Genomic DNA, 13,395 nt, shown 5'->3' with positions numbered 1-13,395 from the left:
AGGAAATCAACCTATAAATATCTTACTTATAATTGACTCTGTACATTAAACTGACAGAAGAATATATATTAACATTTAAAAAATGACCCTTGAGTGCTCGTGTATGAATGAAGCCAAATGTTTAGAGGTGTGGGGTGGGGCTAATATGTATAATTTAATAGAATAATAGGCTATCAGTATGTTTAGTGATTTCCATATTAATGGACAAAGGAATAATGGAAACATGCTTTTATATTAATACAATTGAAATACTAATAGTAATACAATCCTACAATCTTACATTTTGCAGAATAATAAGATTTATAAATTAATGAAAAAATAATGGTAAAATAGTAATATAATAATATAATGTTTGAAATAATGCTATTTAAAAAAAAACATTCATTATGCACACATGCAGCGATCAGCCACAACATTAAACCCACCTTTCTAATATTGTCTAGGCCCCCCGTGCTGCCAAAACAGTGCCAACCCGCATCTCAGAATTACATTCTGACACACTATTCTTCTCACCACAATTGTACAGAGCGGTTATCTGAGTTACCGTAGACTTTGTCAGTTGGAACCAGTCTGGCCATTCTCTGTTGACCTCTCTCATCAACAGGGCATTTCCGTCCACAGAACTGCTGCTCACTGAATGTTTTTTGTTTTTGCAACATTTGGAGTAGTCTAGAGATTTGTAATAACCGCTTTGTACAATTGTGAGAAAAATAGTGTGTCGGAATGCTATTCTAAGATGCGGGTTGGCGCTGCTTTGGTGGTATGAGGGGGACCTACATAATATTAGACAGGTGGTTTTAATGTTGTGGCTAATCTGTGTTAGCACAAAACGTTTATGTAAATAAATGCAAAACCTGAAAGAAATAAATGCTGTTCTCAGAGATGCCGCCCTCTACTGGATGCGTGTTGTCACATGAGATGTGTACTGTGAAATTTGTGAGTCGAGCAGTGTTCCTGGCAGTCTGCGAGCAGCTCTCAGCCCCGCAACAACCTCTGCGGGATGCAGCACGACAAGCGGACGCTTTACTGGGCTGCTGATGTTTTACTTAAAATGTAAGCTACCTTGCTTTGTATTGTATTATAATTATATATATAGAAACAGCGAATTGACCGGGACCTTTACATGCATATTTTTTTTCTCTCCGAATGATCCATATATTTTTAAACTAATTTGTATTTTGGAAATGTATGGGTACCTAAGGATTATCCACATCGGAAGTTATTTGTTACTTTCAATGGAAAACTGACATTCTTTACATTTAACGCGACAAAAGGACTCTTTGTTTAGGTAAAGTTGAATGCAGATGTTGTGTCATGGTATGGCATGAACAACTGTGAGTGCTCAAACCTTGAATAAGGTAAGCAAAACCAACCTGGTAGTTCTATTTATTTTGGAATAACACTCTGTCCATAATTACCTTTAATTCTGTTACATTTTACTTTACTGTGTCCTTGGTACACAAATATAATCAATACTAGAGTGATAACTATAGGCAGCCAAAATATTACAAAAACATATATTACAAAGCACTTGGTAATAGTTAAAATGTAATATGTATTCTGTACTATAAGGTGTGACCTGGTTGTATCCATGTAAATACATAGTATACACTGTAATTTTTGTTAAATAAAAAGTTGACCTAATGGATGACAGTCCATCTTTATCATGCAACTATTTTCTTTCAGAGAGGGAGTGATCATGGCTTACACAGGGGCGCAGAAGGCTCTGAAGAGTGATAAGTTAGATGAAGCTCAAGCTCTGGCCAAAAGCTGCGCAGGCAGACCAGACTTTCTCCCCTGTGATGGACTGTCCATCTGCGCTACACACAGCCATGGAAAGTGCTTTAAACTGCACTGGTGCTGCCATTTGGGCTGGTGTCACTGTAAGTTGGCTTGTGGCAATGGAAAAAAAATGAAATTGCTACTCTTCTCATCTTCTCTTTTAATAGCTTATACAACAAATGTGCAGAATACTCTTAAATGTTGAGTTTTATGGATTAAAAAACATATTATTCAATTGCAATATACAAAAGGACAGAGGTGCAGTTGAATCATTAAAGGTCAATGTTTGATCAGCAGAAAGATATACTTTTCTGTCAGTGACCTTTTAGGAAAACTAGGTTAATTCTTTTTTGTTATAGAATTTAGGGCTTCAAATAAGATACATTTTTGATCTGAACTAAGCTTTGTGTGCCTGTTCACACTGCCTTTGTTTCCAATATTATTGTCACAGTGGTTTTGTGAACGTTTATGGATCTGTGTTGTCATCAGAAACTGTTGTCTCACATTCCATGGATGGATGCTTTCTCTGCATGGTCTCAGCATTATGTGTCATCAGTTGTACCTGACCATGAGCTAGAGAATTTATTAGTAAGCAATATGGGTGAATAAGCCATTAATATCTCCCCAGAAATATCTCACCAGCACTCTTCAGTCTGACATTGCCCTTGTATTACCACATGGTTAACCTTTACAGATGATTTTTTCAAAGTAGACATTAACCGAACTGAACTTCACCTCTATATAGTCTTTTAAATCCACCACTTCTCATCATATGCTAAGGAACTGTCTGCTCTGTTCTTTTAGCAGGATGTTTCCTCTATTTCGGCAGGTCTCCAGTGATTGTAAAAGCTCAGTTTCATTATACATAAGAGAGTTAAATGACAGTACTAAAGCATTTAAATTTGCGAACTGTGTGAACAGATCAAACCACATTTACTGGCCTTGCAGAACACTTTTGTCAAGGGAACAAAACTTTAAGCTCAGTCACCAGATCATAAAAGATAGTTTCCACAAATGGAAAGCTTTTTGATTTCCTCTACATTTTGTATCCCTGTTCTGATGTAGCTTGTTTTCTAACTCTGACCAGGGAGGCAGTCTTATAGATTGTGATTACAATAACACAGCAGTACAGCACAACAGTACTACACAATTTATTTATTTAAGCATAAGCGCGTGTTTGTGATCATTTTACTGATATATTGCATAATGTAATGTTGACACAAATGCAGTTAAGCCTTCTGGTGTATGATTAAAGGAATAGTTCATCCAAAAATAATTATTCTCTCATCATTTTCTCACCCTCATGCCATTCCAGATGTGCATGCATGACTGACTGACTTCTGCTGAACACAAACAAAGATTTTTAGAAGAAAATCTCAGCTCTGTAGGTCCATACAATGCAAAGTGAATGATGGCCAGAGCATTTTTAAAGTCCAAAAAGCACATAAAGGTGGAATAATAGTAATCAACATGACTCCAGTGGTTAAATCAATATCTTCTGAAGCGATATGATGGGTGTGGGTGAGAAACAGATCAATATTTAAGTCAGTTTTCACTATAAATTCTCCTGCCTGACCAAGTCAAGTCATTTTTGTTTGTATAGCGCCTTTCACAACACACATTGTTTCAAAGCAGCTTTACAGAAAATCATGCATTAACAAAACTGTAACATTTATAATCAGAATCAGAATGAGCTTCATTGCCAAGTATGCTTACACATTCAAGGAATTTGTCTTGGTGACAGAAGCTTCCCGTGTACAAATAATACAACAACAAGATAAAAAACTATTAGTGCCTGTCCATCAGAAAGCTGTGATCCACTGTCAGATAGATGTGGGAACAGAGATTTGATGTAATTTAGTCTGGAGAATAGCTGGGATGATGGTGTTGAAAGCCGAACTGAAGTCCACAAAAAGGATCGTCGCATATGCCCCTGGTCTGTCCAGATGTTGCAGGATATGATGCATTCCCATGTTGACTGCATCATCCACAGACCTTTTAGCTCGATAAGTAAATTGAAGGGGATCTAGAAAGGGTTTAGTTATGTCCTTCAGGTGGGCCAACACCAGTCTCTCAAATGACTTCATGACCACAGACGTCAGAGTGACTGGTCTGTAGCCATTAAGTCCTTTGATCTTGTTTTTCTTTGGGATGGGGATGATTATGTAGCGTTTGAAGCAGCAGGGAACTTTACATTCCAGTGATCTGTTGAAGATCTGTTTGAAGATGGGGGCCAGCTGGTCAGCACAGGATGTTTGACAAGTGGGTGAAACACCATCTGAGCCCTGTGCTTTCCTTGTCTTTTGTTTCCAGAAGACATGGCACACCCCCTCTTCACAAATCTTAAGTCCAGATTGAGTAGCAGGTGGGAGGAGGAGGGGGGTTGCAGGAGGTGTTGAGGTTTGTGTGAAGTGAAGGTCAGAGCGTGTGTGGGGTGTGAGACTGGGCCTTTCAAATCTACAGTAAAACACATTTAGGTCGTCAGCCAGTTGTTGGTTCCCTATAGTGTTGGAGGGTGGTGTCTTGTAGTTAGTAATAATGTCTGTCAGACATCTCCACACTGATGCAGAGTTGTTAACTGAAAACTTGTTTTTCAGTTTATCAGCATAGCTTCTTTAAAGTCTTAGAGTGAGCATTGTATAGTTTGATTAAATATGATTGAAAATTGTGTATTAAAATTTAATAATTAAATAACAACTGTAGTTAGAACCCCTGAGAGCAAGCTGTAGGCGACTGTGACAAGGAACAGAAACTCCATAAGATGTTGGATAATGGAGAAAAATAACCTTGGGAGAAACCAGGCTCACTGTGGGAGCCAGTTCCCCTCTGGCTAACCAGCATGAATGTAATGCCAATATTAGTTATTTATGTGCAGTGCAGGTCATGGTTTTAAGATTAGTAAACTAAGTTAGTTTTAAGGTCCAGTGCTTAAAATGACTAATGTCTTTGAAGTTTGGAAATCTAGGATTAACTGCAGAAGTTCACATAGATGCATTGTCCTTTGTTAGTTGGCTGATGAAGGCTTTTGTTGGCAATTAAATGACAGTCTATGTATTCCATTTCAAGAGTGTAGTCCATTAATAGACAAAGGTGATTCAGGCCGAGATCAATGAGGTCGATTGCAGTTCAACCAGCAGGTCATTTTGGTGAGGTTCACTGGGGTCCATCCTAAATCCAAGGTTCAGGCAGTGGCATATGAAGTATCTGATGACTTTCAGTTGGAGTTGGCATCAGTTCATACTCTCGAAGCCTATCGTAAAAGACTGACGATATGTCAGGTGAGCACCGGCTGCATTTAGTCATCATCACTCAGAGACACATAGCAGTGGAGTCCAACACCAAGTAGGAATGGAGCTGGATCTGGCCGTGTATCCAGTATATGAAAATTGATTTAAATAAAATAATATTAGTGTAGTTTTCATTCAATTTTATACCGAGTCATAGATCACGATAGATGTTTCTTGTTCCGGCAGACCTAACTAAAGCAGCATAATTGTGAGTTGATGGATAAATTAGGTGTATATCTGGCTAAATAGATGAGTCTTCAGTACTGACTTTAGTATTGATTAGTGAGTGTGTCTGCATCACGAACAGTGTTAGGGAGATTATTCCATAATTTAGGAGCCAAATAGGAAAAGGATCTACCTCCTTTTGTGGATTTTGATATTCTTGGAACTATTAACAAGCCAGAAATTTGTGATTGTAATGAACATGATGGAATATAGCATGTCCGAAGGTCACTTAAGTACTGTGGAGCTAGACCATTCAAAGATTTGTGTGTACAGTAGTTAACAGAATTTTAAAATGAATACGAAATTTAACAGGTAGCCAATGTGACGACGATAAAACAGGGCTAATATGATCATATTTCATGATTCTGGTCAGTACTCTGGCAGCTGCATTTTGAACCAATTGAAGTGTATTTATTGAACTTGCTGGACATCCTCCTAGTAATGTATTACAATAATCTAACTTGAGGCCATCAAAGTATGAATTCCTTTTTCAGCATCAGCAACAGAGAGCATGTCTCGTAACTTAGCAATATTTCTTAGATGGAAGAATGCTGTTCTACAAACATTGGAAATGTGATTTTCAGAGGACATATTGGTATCAAATATAACACACAAGTTATTTGCTGTAGAAGACAACTTAACAATACATCTATCAAACTATATCAAATTATATTTTAGCAGCTTATTTTTAGAGGTTTTTGGTCCAATATTTAGTACCTCTGTTTTGTCGGACTTGAGTTGAAGGACATTTCTGGCCATCCTTTCTTTGATTTCATTGAAACACTCTGCTAATTTGGAGAATTGTGAATTTATGTTGGGTTTAGAAGAAATATAAAGTTGGGTATCGTTGGCATAAAAGTGAAAACTTATTCCATGATTTTTGATAATATCTTCCAGGGGAAGCATGTATAAGGAGAAAAGTAGAGGCCATAAAACTGCCCTGTGGCACTCCATACTTAAATTTTGTTTGATTTAACAATTCCTCGTTTAGACATGATAAATAAGACCTAAACCATGCTAATGCAAGTCCACTAATGCCATCAATTCTCCAGCCTATTCAAGAGAATGTTGTAATCTATCGTGTCGAAGGCAGCATTAAGACCTAAAAGCACATGTAGAGAAATGCAGTCAGATGATAAGATCAAGTCAAGTTATTTGGAATACCCAATTCCCAATGTGCTTTAAGTCCTCGTGGTGGCGTAGTGACCCGCCTCAACCCGGGTGGTGGAGAACCAATCTGAGCTGCCTCCTCGTCTGAGACGTCAACCCGTGCATCTTATCACGTGGCTTAAGCGTGTTACCACGAAGATATAGTGCATGTGGAGGCTTAACGCCACCCACCGTGGCATCCACGCACAACTCACCACCTGCCCCACCGAGAGCGAACCACATTATAGCGACCACGAGGACGTTACCCCATGTGACTCTACCCTCCCTAGCAACCAGGCCAATTTGGTCACTATTATCTATCACTATTAAGACTATGAGCCAAATTACTAGAGAGGAGAGCAGCACCTTCCCTGGAGTGATGGAGTCCATCTCTCTTCAGCAGGTCAGGTCCACCCCAAAAACTCTTCCAATTGTTTATACATCCTGTGCTATTCTCCAGACACCACTCAGACATCCAGCCATTCAGTGACACTAATCCATCATAAATCTCATCACCACGATGAGCAGGGAGGGGGCCAGAGCATATTACAGTGTCTGACATCGTTCACACACCTCTCTAACATTATCTTTAGTGATCTCTGACTGGCGAAGCCAGACATCGTTAGTGCTGACATGAAAATCAATTTGAGAAAATCTATGTTTAGCATTAGCCAGCACTTGGAAATTTGATTTGATGTTTGATGCTTGAGTGCCAGAAATGAATTTAACATTGGTGGCTGGAGTCTCTATTTCCACATTCCTTACAATAGAAACACCAATTATTAAGGCTCTTTCAACATGATTCTCAGTGGGTGCATCACTGAGTGGGGAGAATCGATTGGAAACCCTAACAGGAATGGGAGAGTGGTGTCTCGGTGCATGTCTCTAACTCAATAACCTTCTCCGTCAGCCTGACTAATTCCTTACATTTATCACATGTGAATTCCTCACTGCTGACGGAAGAAAATATAGTAAACATGTCATGTAATGCAGGATGAAATAACATGAGCGGATGCCATAACTTACCGCAATTATTTGTTGATGTTGTTATGGTTGTTCTTGAGTGGTGAGGGTTTGAGATCTATGTTGTTCCTGATCAGTAGATGTTTGAGATTGATGCAATAATCCTTGTAAAACACATTGGAGAAAACGAATGCACGCAGTCGAGACGTGAGATGTAGACAAGCGGGAAAATAAAAAAAGTAGGTGATGATATACACAAAGAATGCAAATCACCAAAAACAAAAGAAGATTAATGTGAAAGTGAAAGTGGAGATTTATAGTAAAAAGGACTTAAATATTTATATGTTTTTCACCCACCCCATCATATAAATTCTGAATACACGGATTAAACCACTGGAGTCTTATGGATTCCTTTTATGCTGTTTTTATATGCTTTTTGGACCTTCAAAGTTCTGGCCTCCACTCACTTGCATTGAAAGGACCAAGAGAGCTGAGATATTCTTCTTAAACTCTTTGTTTGTGTTCAGCAGAAAAAAAGCAAGTCATACACATCTGGGATGGCGAGAGGTAAGTAAATGATGAGAGAATTTTCCTTTTTAAGTGAACTATCCCTTTAATGCAGCATTCATTGTTCAACTACATTGTGACAGTGTGGTTTTATGGTTTTATAAGATAAACAATGTAATATGTATGCTTATTATTTTATAAAGCTCCCAGCAGTTTTTGATTGCTTATTCATTGAAGATTCATAAAGGATGCTGGGAGACACAGAGCTATGTTTGAGATATACGTATGTGTATGTTTTTAATCAGTCAGTATGCACAGTGATGACAGCTATAACCTTCCATTATTGAGCAGAGACAGAGCTTATGTCAATGTCTTATTATGTCAATGCGTGCTAATGGTTTATCAGCCAGAACAATTAGCCTGCGATAACTGTTGACTGGTGCAGCATTGTGAGAAGCACAAAATGTACCATAAAATTACAACAAAGCATGCTCACCCTGATATGTATTGTTTAGTATGCTTGTTCTAATAAATAATGTATTATAGTGAATTTATGGAGCTTTGTTGCATAACTGTGATTGGAAACTAAGACTATTCTAAGCAAGCACAAATGATGAAAGCTATTTTATATGATTAATCCTTATTTTGTCATAAGTTCGTCCCATGTGTGTCTCAGTATCAGGTGGAATACTCGTAATTTTCTGGCAGATCTTTCCCTTCAATGGAGATGTATGATTGTATGGATCCCATTTCTCATGGACAAACTCCATGTCTTTGTCCATTGTCTTTATCTTTTACGTTGATGAGATTTCTTTGTTCAGGCTATGAATGTAGTGATGGGGTCGCAGATGGGCCCTGATCTTGTGCTTAACCTGTCAATACAAACTAATTTGAAATGTGAAAGCAGGGGTCTTCAACCTCTGTCAAACTAGGGACCCCTTGGTGGAAAATGAGAAAAGGGCCCTCTGTTTATATTGTTTAGAATTGAGTATTGCATTTTTAAAATTTAGTACTTTAACCATAATTTTAATTTTTCACAAAAATTAGTCTGAGATCAAACAATCCCCCTTTGAAACCCTAAAGTTTAAAAAATGCTAAACTATTCTAAATTTCTAAAAATCTAATTTGTTTCTATTTCAATTCTAGAAAAATACAGTCTTTACTGTGTTGTCTTAAATCTTCTAAAGGTGCTATGAGAATCCCGATGTGAAACCACTGTGTTATCTTGCACATTGTGATGATTTATTAATATTGCTTTTGCACAGCTCTGCACATTCAGATATGAAGCATACAGATTGCTTTGCTGAGTTTGACAGTATCCAGTCCCACTCTGAGCAAATCCAGGGCTGTGGAGAGAGCAGAGAATGTGAGAGTGTCTTCTGCGCTCCAGGCGCACACGTGCTGCTTAGTAATGTTATGTGGCCATGTGTGAAACGTAGAGAAGGAAGCCTCCTGTTTCTGGCCCTGTGCCTGCAGCTCCAGCTGTCAAACATTGATTTCCTCAGAGAGCTCTGTTAAGGCTTGGAGATCCAGCCCTTTGTCCGACAGATTTATAAAACAAAGAACCGACAGAAGTCTGTAAATGAATGCTAAACCGAACATCTATTGTTGATTGCTCATTGCTCATTGGAAAGCAATGAAATAATTGTTTTACTCTGTTGAGACAATCGTCACCTGTGCAATTTGATTAATTTGTACTCTTCACAGGACATGTTTTGAATCTCACCAGAATGAAATGGGTTTGTTTTGCTTTCATATTTCTTCTGTTGCCTTTCCTGTTCTCTGCAAGATATGTATATTATGTACCCCCTGCATGTGTTCAGTTATTTTTTGTTATTTATGTATGTCTTTCTTACACATAAATTAGAAAACAATCACTGCAGCAGCTATATTTTATCCTATATCCCTACAGGTTAACAAAGAAGCAATACGATCTGATATTTCGTTCATGGCTTCAAAGCCTGAGCTGCCATGGTTGATTGTACTCACAGAAAGCACAATTTGTGCTTAGGCATGAAGATGATTATGCTTAATATGTGAAATTATGCATGCTTTTCTTTCATGCTGAAGGTTCACTGGGGTGTTTCAGCAGCCTCCTATTTTGCTCAGAGCAAGAGATTCCAATGAACAAAAAGAGGAAATGGTCATGATTTCAGCATCAAACTTGAGATAATTGACAGTTGCTCTATATGCATTCTTAAATATTTTGTATAAATCTGTACTGGGGAGGCAAATGGGATGGGAGTACCTTTCATATTTTATCTCTGTAGAGCTAGCTCCTGTATAATTCAGTGGATGCTTTTTGAGAAAGAGAAACACTGCAAGTGAGTGTGTGAGAAAATCTCTTAGACAGAGAGACTGGAGACCATCAAGGTTACTATTGTAACCTCCATTCCCTGATGGAGGGAATGAGATGTTGTGTCGAAGAAGTGACACTAGGAGTCTCTCTTGAGAGCCTCGCGCATCTCTGAACTTGAGAAAAGTCCAATGAGAAATTAGCAGACAGAATTTGCATGTCCCTCCCCCGGACATACGGGTATAAAGGGAGGGAAATATGCATCTGTCCACTCAGGCTTTTGCCCTGAGAAGCCGAGAATGAGGTTTGGCCATAACAGTGGCTCGGTTCAGCGTCGTGGCCGGGAGGACACAATCCTTATGCACAACACAAATAATGCACAACAAAGATCCACCTTTATCAAACTTATTTAAGAATACTTCCAAATTGTCATCCAGTTCTAATTTCAAAAACTCATGCTTAATATATATCATGGAAAACTGGATTAAATCAAACAGATACAGGTGAGGAGCTTCAGTTAATGTTCACATCAACCATCAGAATGGGGAAAAATATGATCTCAGTGATTTTGACTGTGGCATGATTGTTGGTGCCAGACAGGCTGGTTTGAGTAGTTCTGTAACTGCTGATCTCCTGGGATTTTCACACACAACAGTCTCTAGAGTTTATGCAGAATGGTGCCAAAAACAAAAAAATATCCCATGAGCATTAGTTCTGTTGATGGAAAAGTCTTGTTGATGAGAGAGGTCAACAAAGAATGGGCAGACTGGTTCGAGCTGACAGAAAGGCTGTACAATTATAGTGAGCAGAATAGCATCTCAGAAGGCAGCAGAAGACCACATCGTGCACTTTATTAGGACCATAGTGTTCCTAATAAAGTGCTCAGTGAGTGTACATATAGAAGTCTAAAGGAACAGAAATAATAATAAAAAAAGCCTGTTTCAGAGAGAGGGTGGAAAAAGTTAGTACAAAACTAAATTACAATTGTTTTTGGTGCAAGAACCTTGACTAACATTAGAAGTGATTAGTGGGGAAAAATAAAACATGTAGAATAAGCCCTCTTTAATTCTTTCCCTGAAAATAGTATTACTGCACTGTACCATCCCAGTGGATTACAGCATAACCTTCTATTCAAATAATTCATTTTTGATCTTTGTGGCTATACAGTACATATGTGCTCAGGTTTTGGGTGGCTATACTCTTATGTACCATGTAATGAAATATGTTTGAATGTATTCGATTTTTGACATAGCCTATCTCTCTTTTCTGACAGCAAATCCAAACATGGTAATGTGTGCCAGTAGCTTTCATTGGCAAGGTCAAATTTTTTTGAATGATCTTTTTCTGTGTGAGATACTGATGTATGTACTTTAATGAAAACAAAAGAGATATTTTGAAAAAGATCATTTAGTTCTGGCCAGAGGATAACATTAATACGGCAGTACACTGCAAGCACGCTGAACATAATTAAGCATCCAGTAACTTTTGAAGCAGTCTAAATCATTTTATTTTATTTTAAACCTGCATATTTTATAAGCCCCTTGGCTTGACTGCGATGCATATTTATCTTTTTCTAGATGCCTCAGTTACATTTAAAGGGATATTTTACCCACAAATTGAAACTCTGTCACCACAGATACTTTACTTACCCTTCTGCCATTCCAAAATACAAAAAATTGCATCATAAAAGTATAGAAAAAATTAACTCAAAAGTTGTATGGAATACAAAATTTCATCACGTCATCACTTTCATTATATGAAAATTTGGCCAGGATATTTTTCAAAAATGATTCTTTTGTGTTCCACAGAAGGGAGAAATTCATATGAGTTTGGAATGACATGAAGGTGAATAAATAATTGGTATGTGTATTTTTCATTTTCATTTTTCTGTCTGTACAGGTAAATATGTGTACCAGCCCATGACCAATGTTGGTCAGCTGCCCAGCACACCTGTGCCAGCCGCTCCATCTGACTGCACCGACACCATCGATCTGTCCATCTCCCTGACAGAACGCTTCCTCCGTATCTCACCCTGTTTCCTGCCTCCACCATACCCCGAGTCCCCCAAATACTGCAACATTTCGGAACTGTTTATTGATGACTACATTGTCAAACGCATCAATGGCAAGATGTGCTATGTTCAGCGACCCCCAGTTCACATGGATGGCCCTCCCACTCCACCTCCAGCCTATCCGATTCCACAAGAGGAGCATCTTAAAGATAAGCAGACTGTTGATGCTGTTAAAGGACCTAAACCTGTGGATACTGTTAAAGGACCTAAAATGGGCCACTGCTCTTCGCCCTCCAGCTCAGAGGACTCCGGGATCAATGCTCTGGGAGGACACTACATGGAGTCCTGTGAAGAAGAGTCTGAGGAAGAGGATGAACTTAGCATGGATGGGAACTCCTCTCCAGAAAGTCTGTGGGACCAGGACGAATGCACCCTACTGTCCCCTTCCAAATCCATTGTGGAAATTATTGAAAATATTGAAACTACTGTGTGACACAATTCACATTCAAAACGTTCTTAGAATACTTGTTCTCTCTGTTCTTTTCACATCTCTCCCGCTCTTGCTGTCATTGTGGTTAATGAAATGCAGTATGTAAGCTAGAAAATGCTACACCTATAAAGACAGTGCTACACTTTGTAGTTGTCTTTTGTCTTTACATGTTACTGCAGTCTTTACTACACTTGCTCTGCTAAAATGTAAACATTTTTACACCTCAAATATTAATGGTTTCATTCACTAATTGTGTGTACATTCATATTTGCATGAAAAGCCAGTACAAATGTTTTCTCACAGAAATCTTGATTTAGCAATAGTTTCACAAAATGTTTTTAATGATAAAATTTTTACCAACTCAACCCACGTGCACAAAAATCACAGACTCTTGATCGCCTGAGAAACATGGAATGTGCTAAGTTGAATTATTAAAAAAAAATACATTATTGTTATAAATCGAATAACGCAGTGACCCTGATGTGCCTTATTGCTCAGTCGGGGATATGTTCTGCACTGTAGGTGTATATTTACATTTGTTCATTTGGCAGATGCTTTTATCCAAAGCGACTTACAAAAGAGGAAAACATAAGCGAATCATCTTAAGGAGACAGTGTTACAAAAGTGCCATATTACAAAGTTTCATTAGCATCAGAATAGTATTCAAAACATATACAATATAAGT

The 13,395-nt window shown here is 38.2% G+C and overlaps 1 protein-coding gene across 2 annotated transcripts; it reads left to right on the top strand.

The window, feature by feature from the left end:
* The first annotated feature begins 772 nt into the window (after nt 1–772).
* On the top strand, nt 773–12,837 carry zgc:162707 (UPF0524 protein C3orf70 homolog B). 2 transcript variants are annotated; one of them, XM_052143070.1, is made up of 4 exons: nt 773–1,053; nt 1,289–1,358; nt 1,687–1,883; nt 12,109–12,837. In XM_052143070.1, the coding sequence occupies exons 3-4, from the start codon at nt 1,700–1,702 to the stop codon at nt 12,711–12,713; spliced, it is 789 nt and encodes a 262-aa protein (XP_051999030.1). In that variant the 5' UTR covers nt 773–1,053; nt 1,289–1,358; nt 1,687–1,699; the 3' UTR covers nt 12,714–12,837. The 2 variants fall into 2 exon arrangements, with proteins under 2 accessions (XP_051999030.1, XP_051999029.1); XM_052143069.1 differs by having other exon boundaries at nt 773–1,358.
* The last annotated feature ends 558 nt before the right edge of the window (nt 12,838–13,395 follow it).

This window comes from Xyrauchen texanus, chromosome 14, assembly GCF_025860055.1.
Source record: "Xyrauchen texanus isolate HMW12.3.18 chromosome 14, RBS_HiC_50CHRs, whole genome shotgun sequence".
Classification (NCBI taxonomy): domain Eukaryota; kingdom Metazoa; phylum Chordata; class Actinopteri; order Cypriniformes; family Catostomidae; genus Xyrauchen; species Xyrauchen texanus.
Note: the sequence above shows the minus strand (reverse complement) of the source record. Positions and strands in the feature narration are given on the sequence as shown.

What these genes read in the sequence shown, in the direction of transcription:
- zgc:162707 (XM_052143070.1), top strand. Translation starts at nt 1,700, where the DNA reads ATGGCTTACACAGGGGCGCAGAAGGCTCTGAAGAGTGATAAGTTAGAT. An exon ending in CCATTTGGGCTGGTGTCACT is followed by an intron (nt 1,884 to 12,108) that starts GTAAGTTGGCTT and finishes CTGTCTGTACAG; the next exon opens with GTAAATATGTGTACCAGCCC.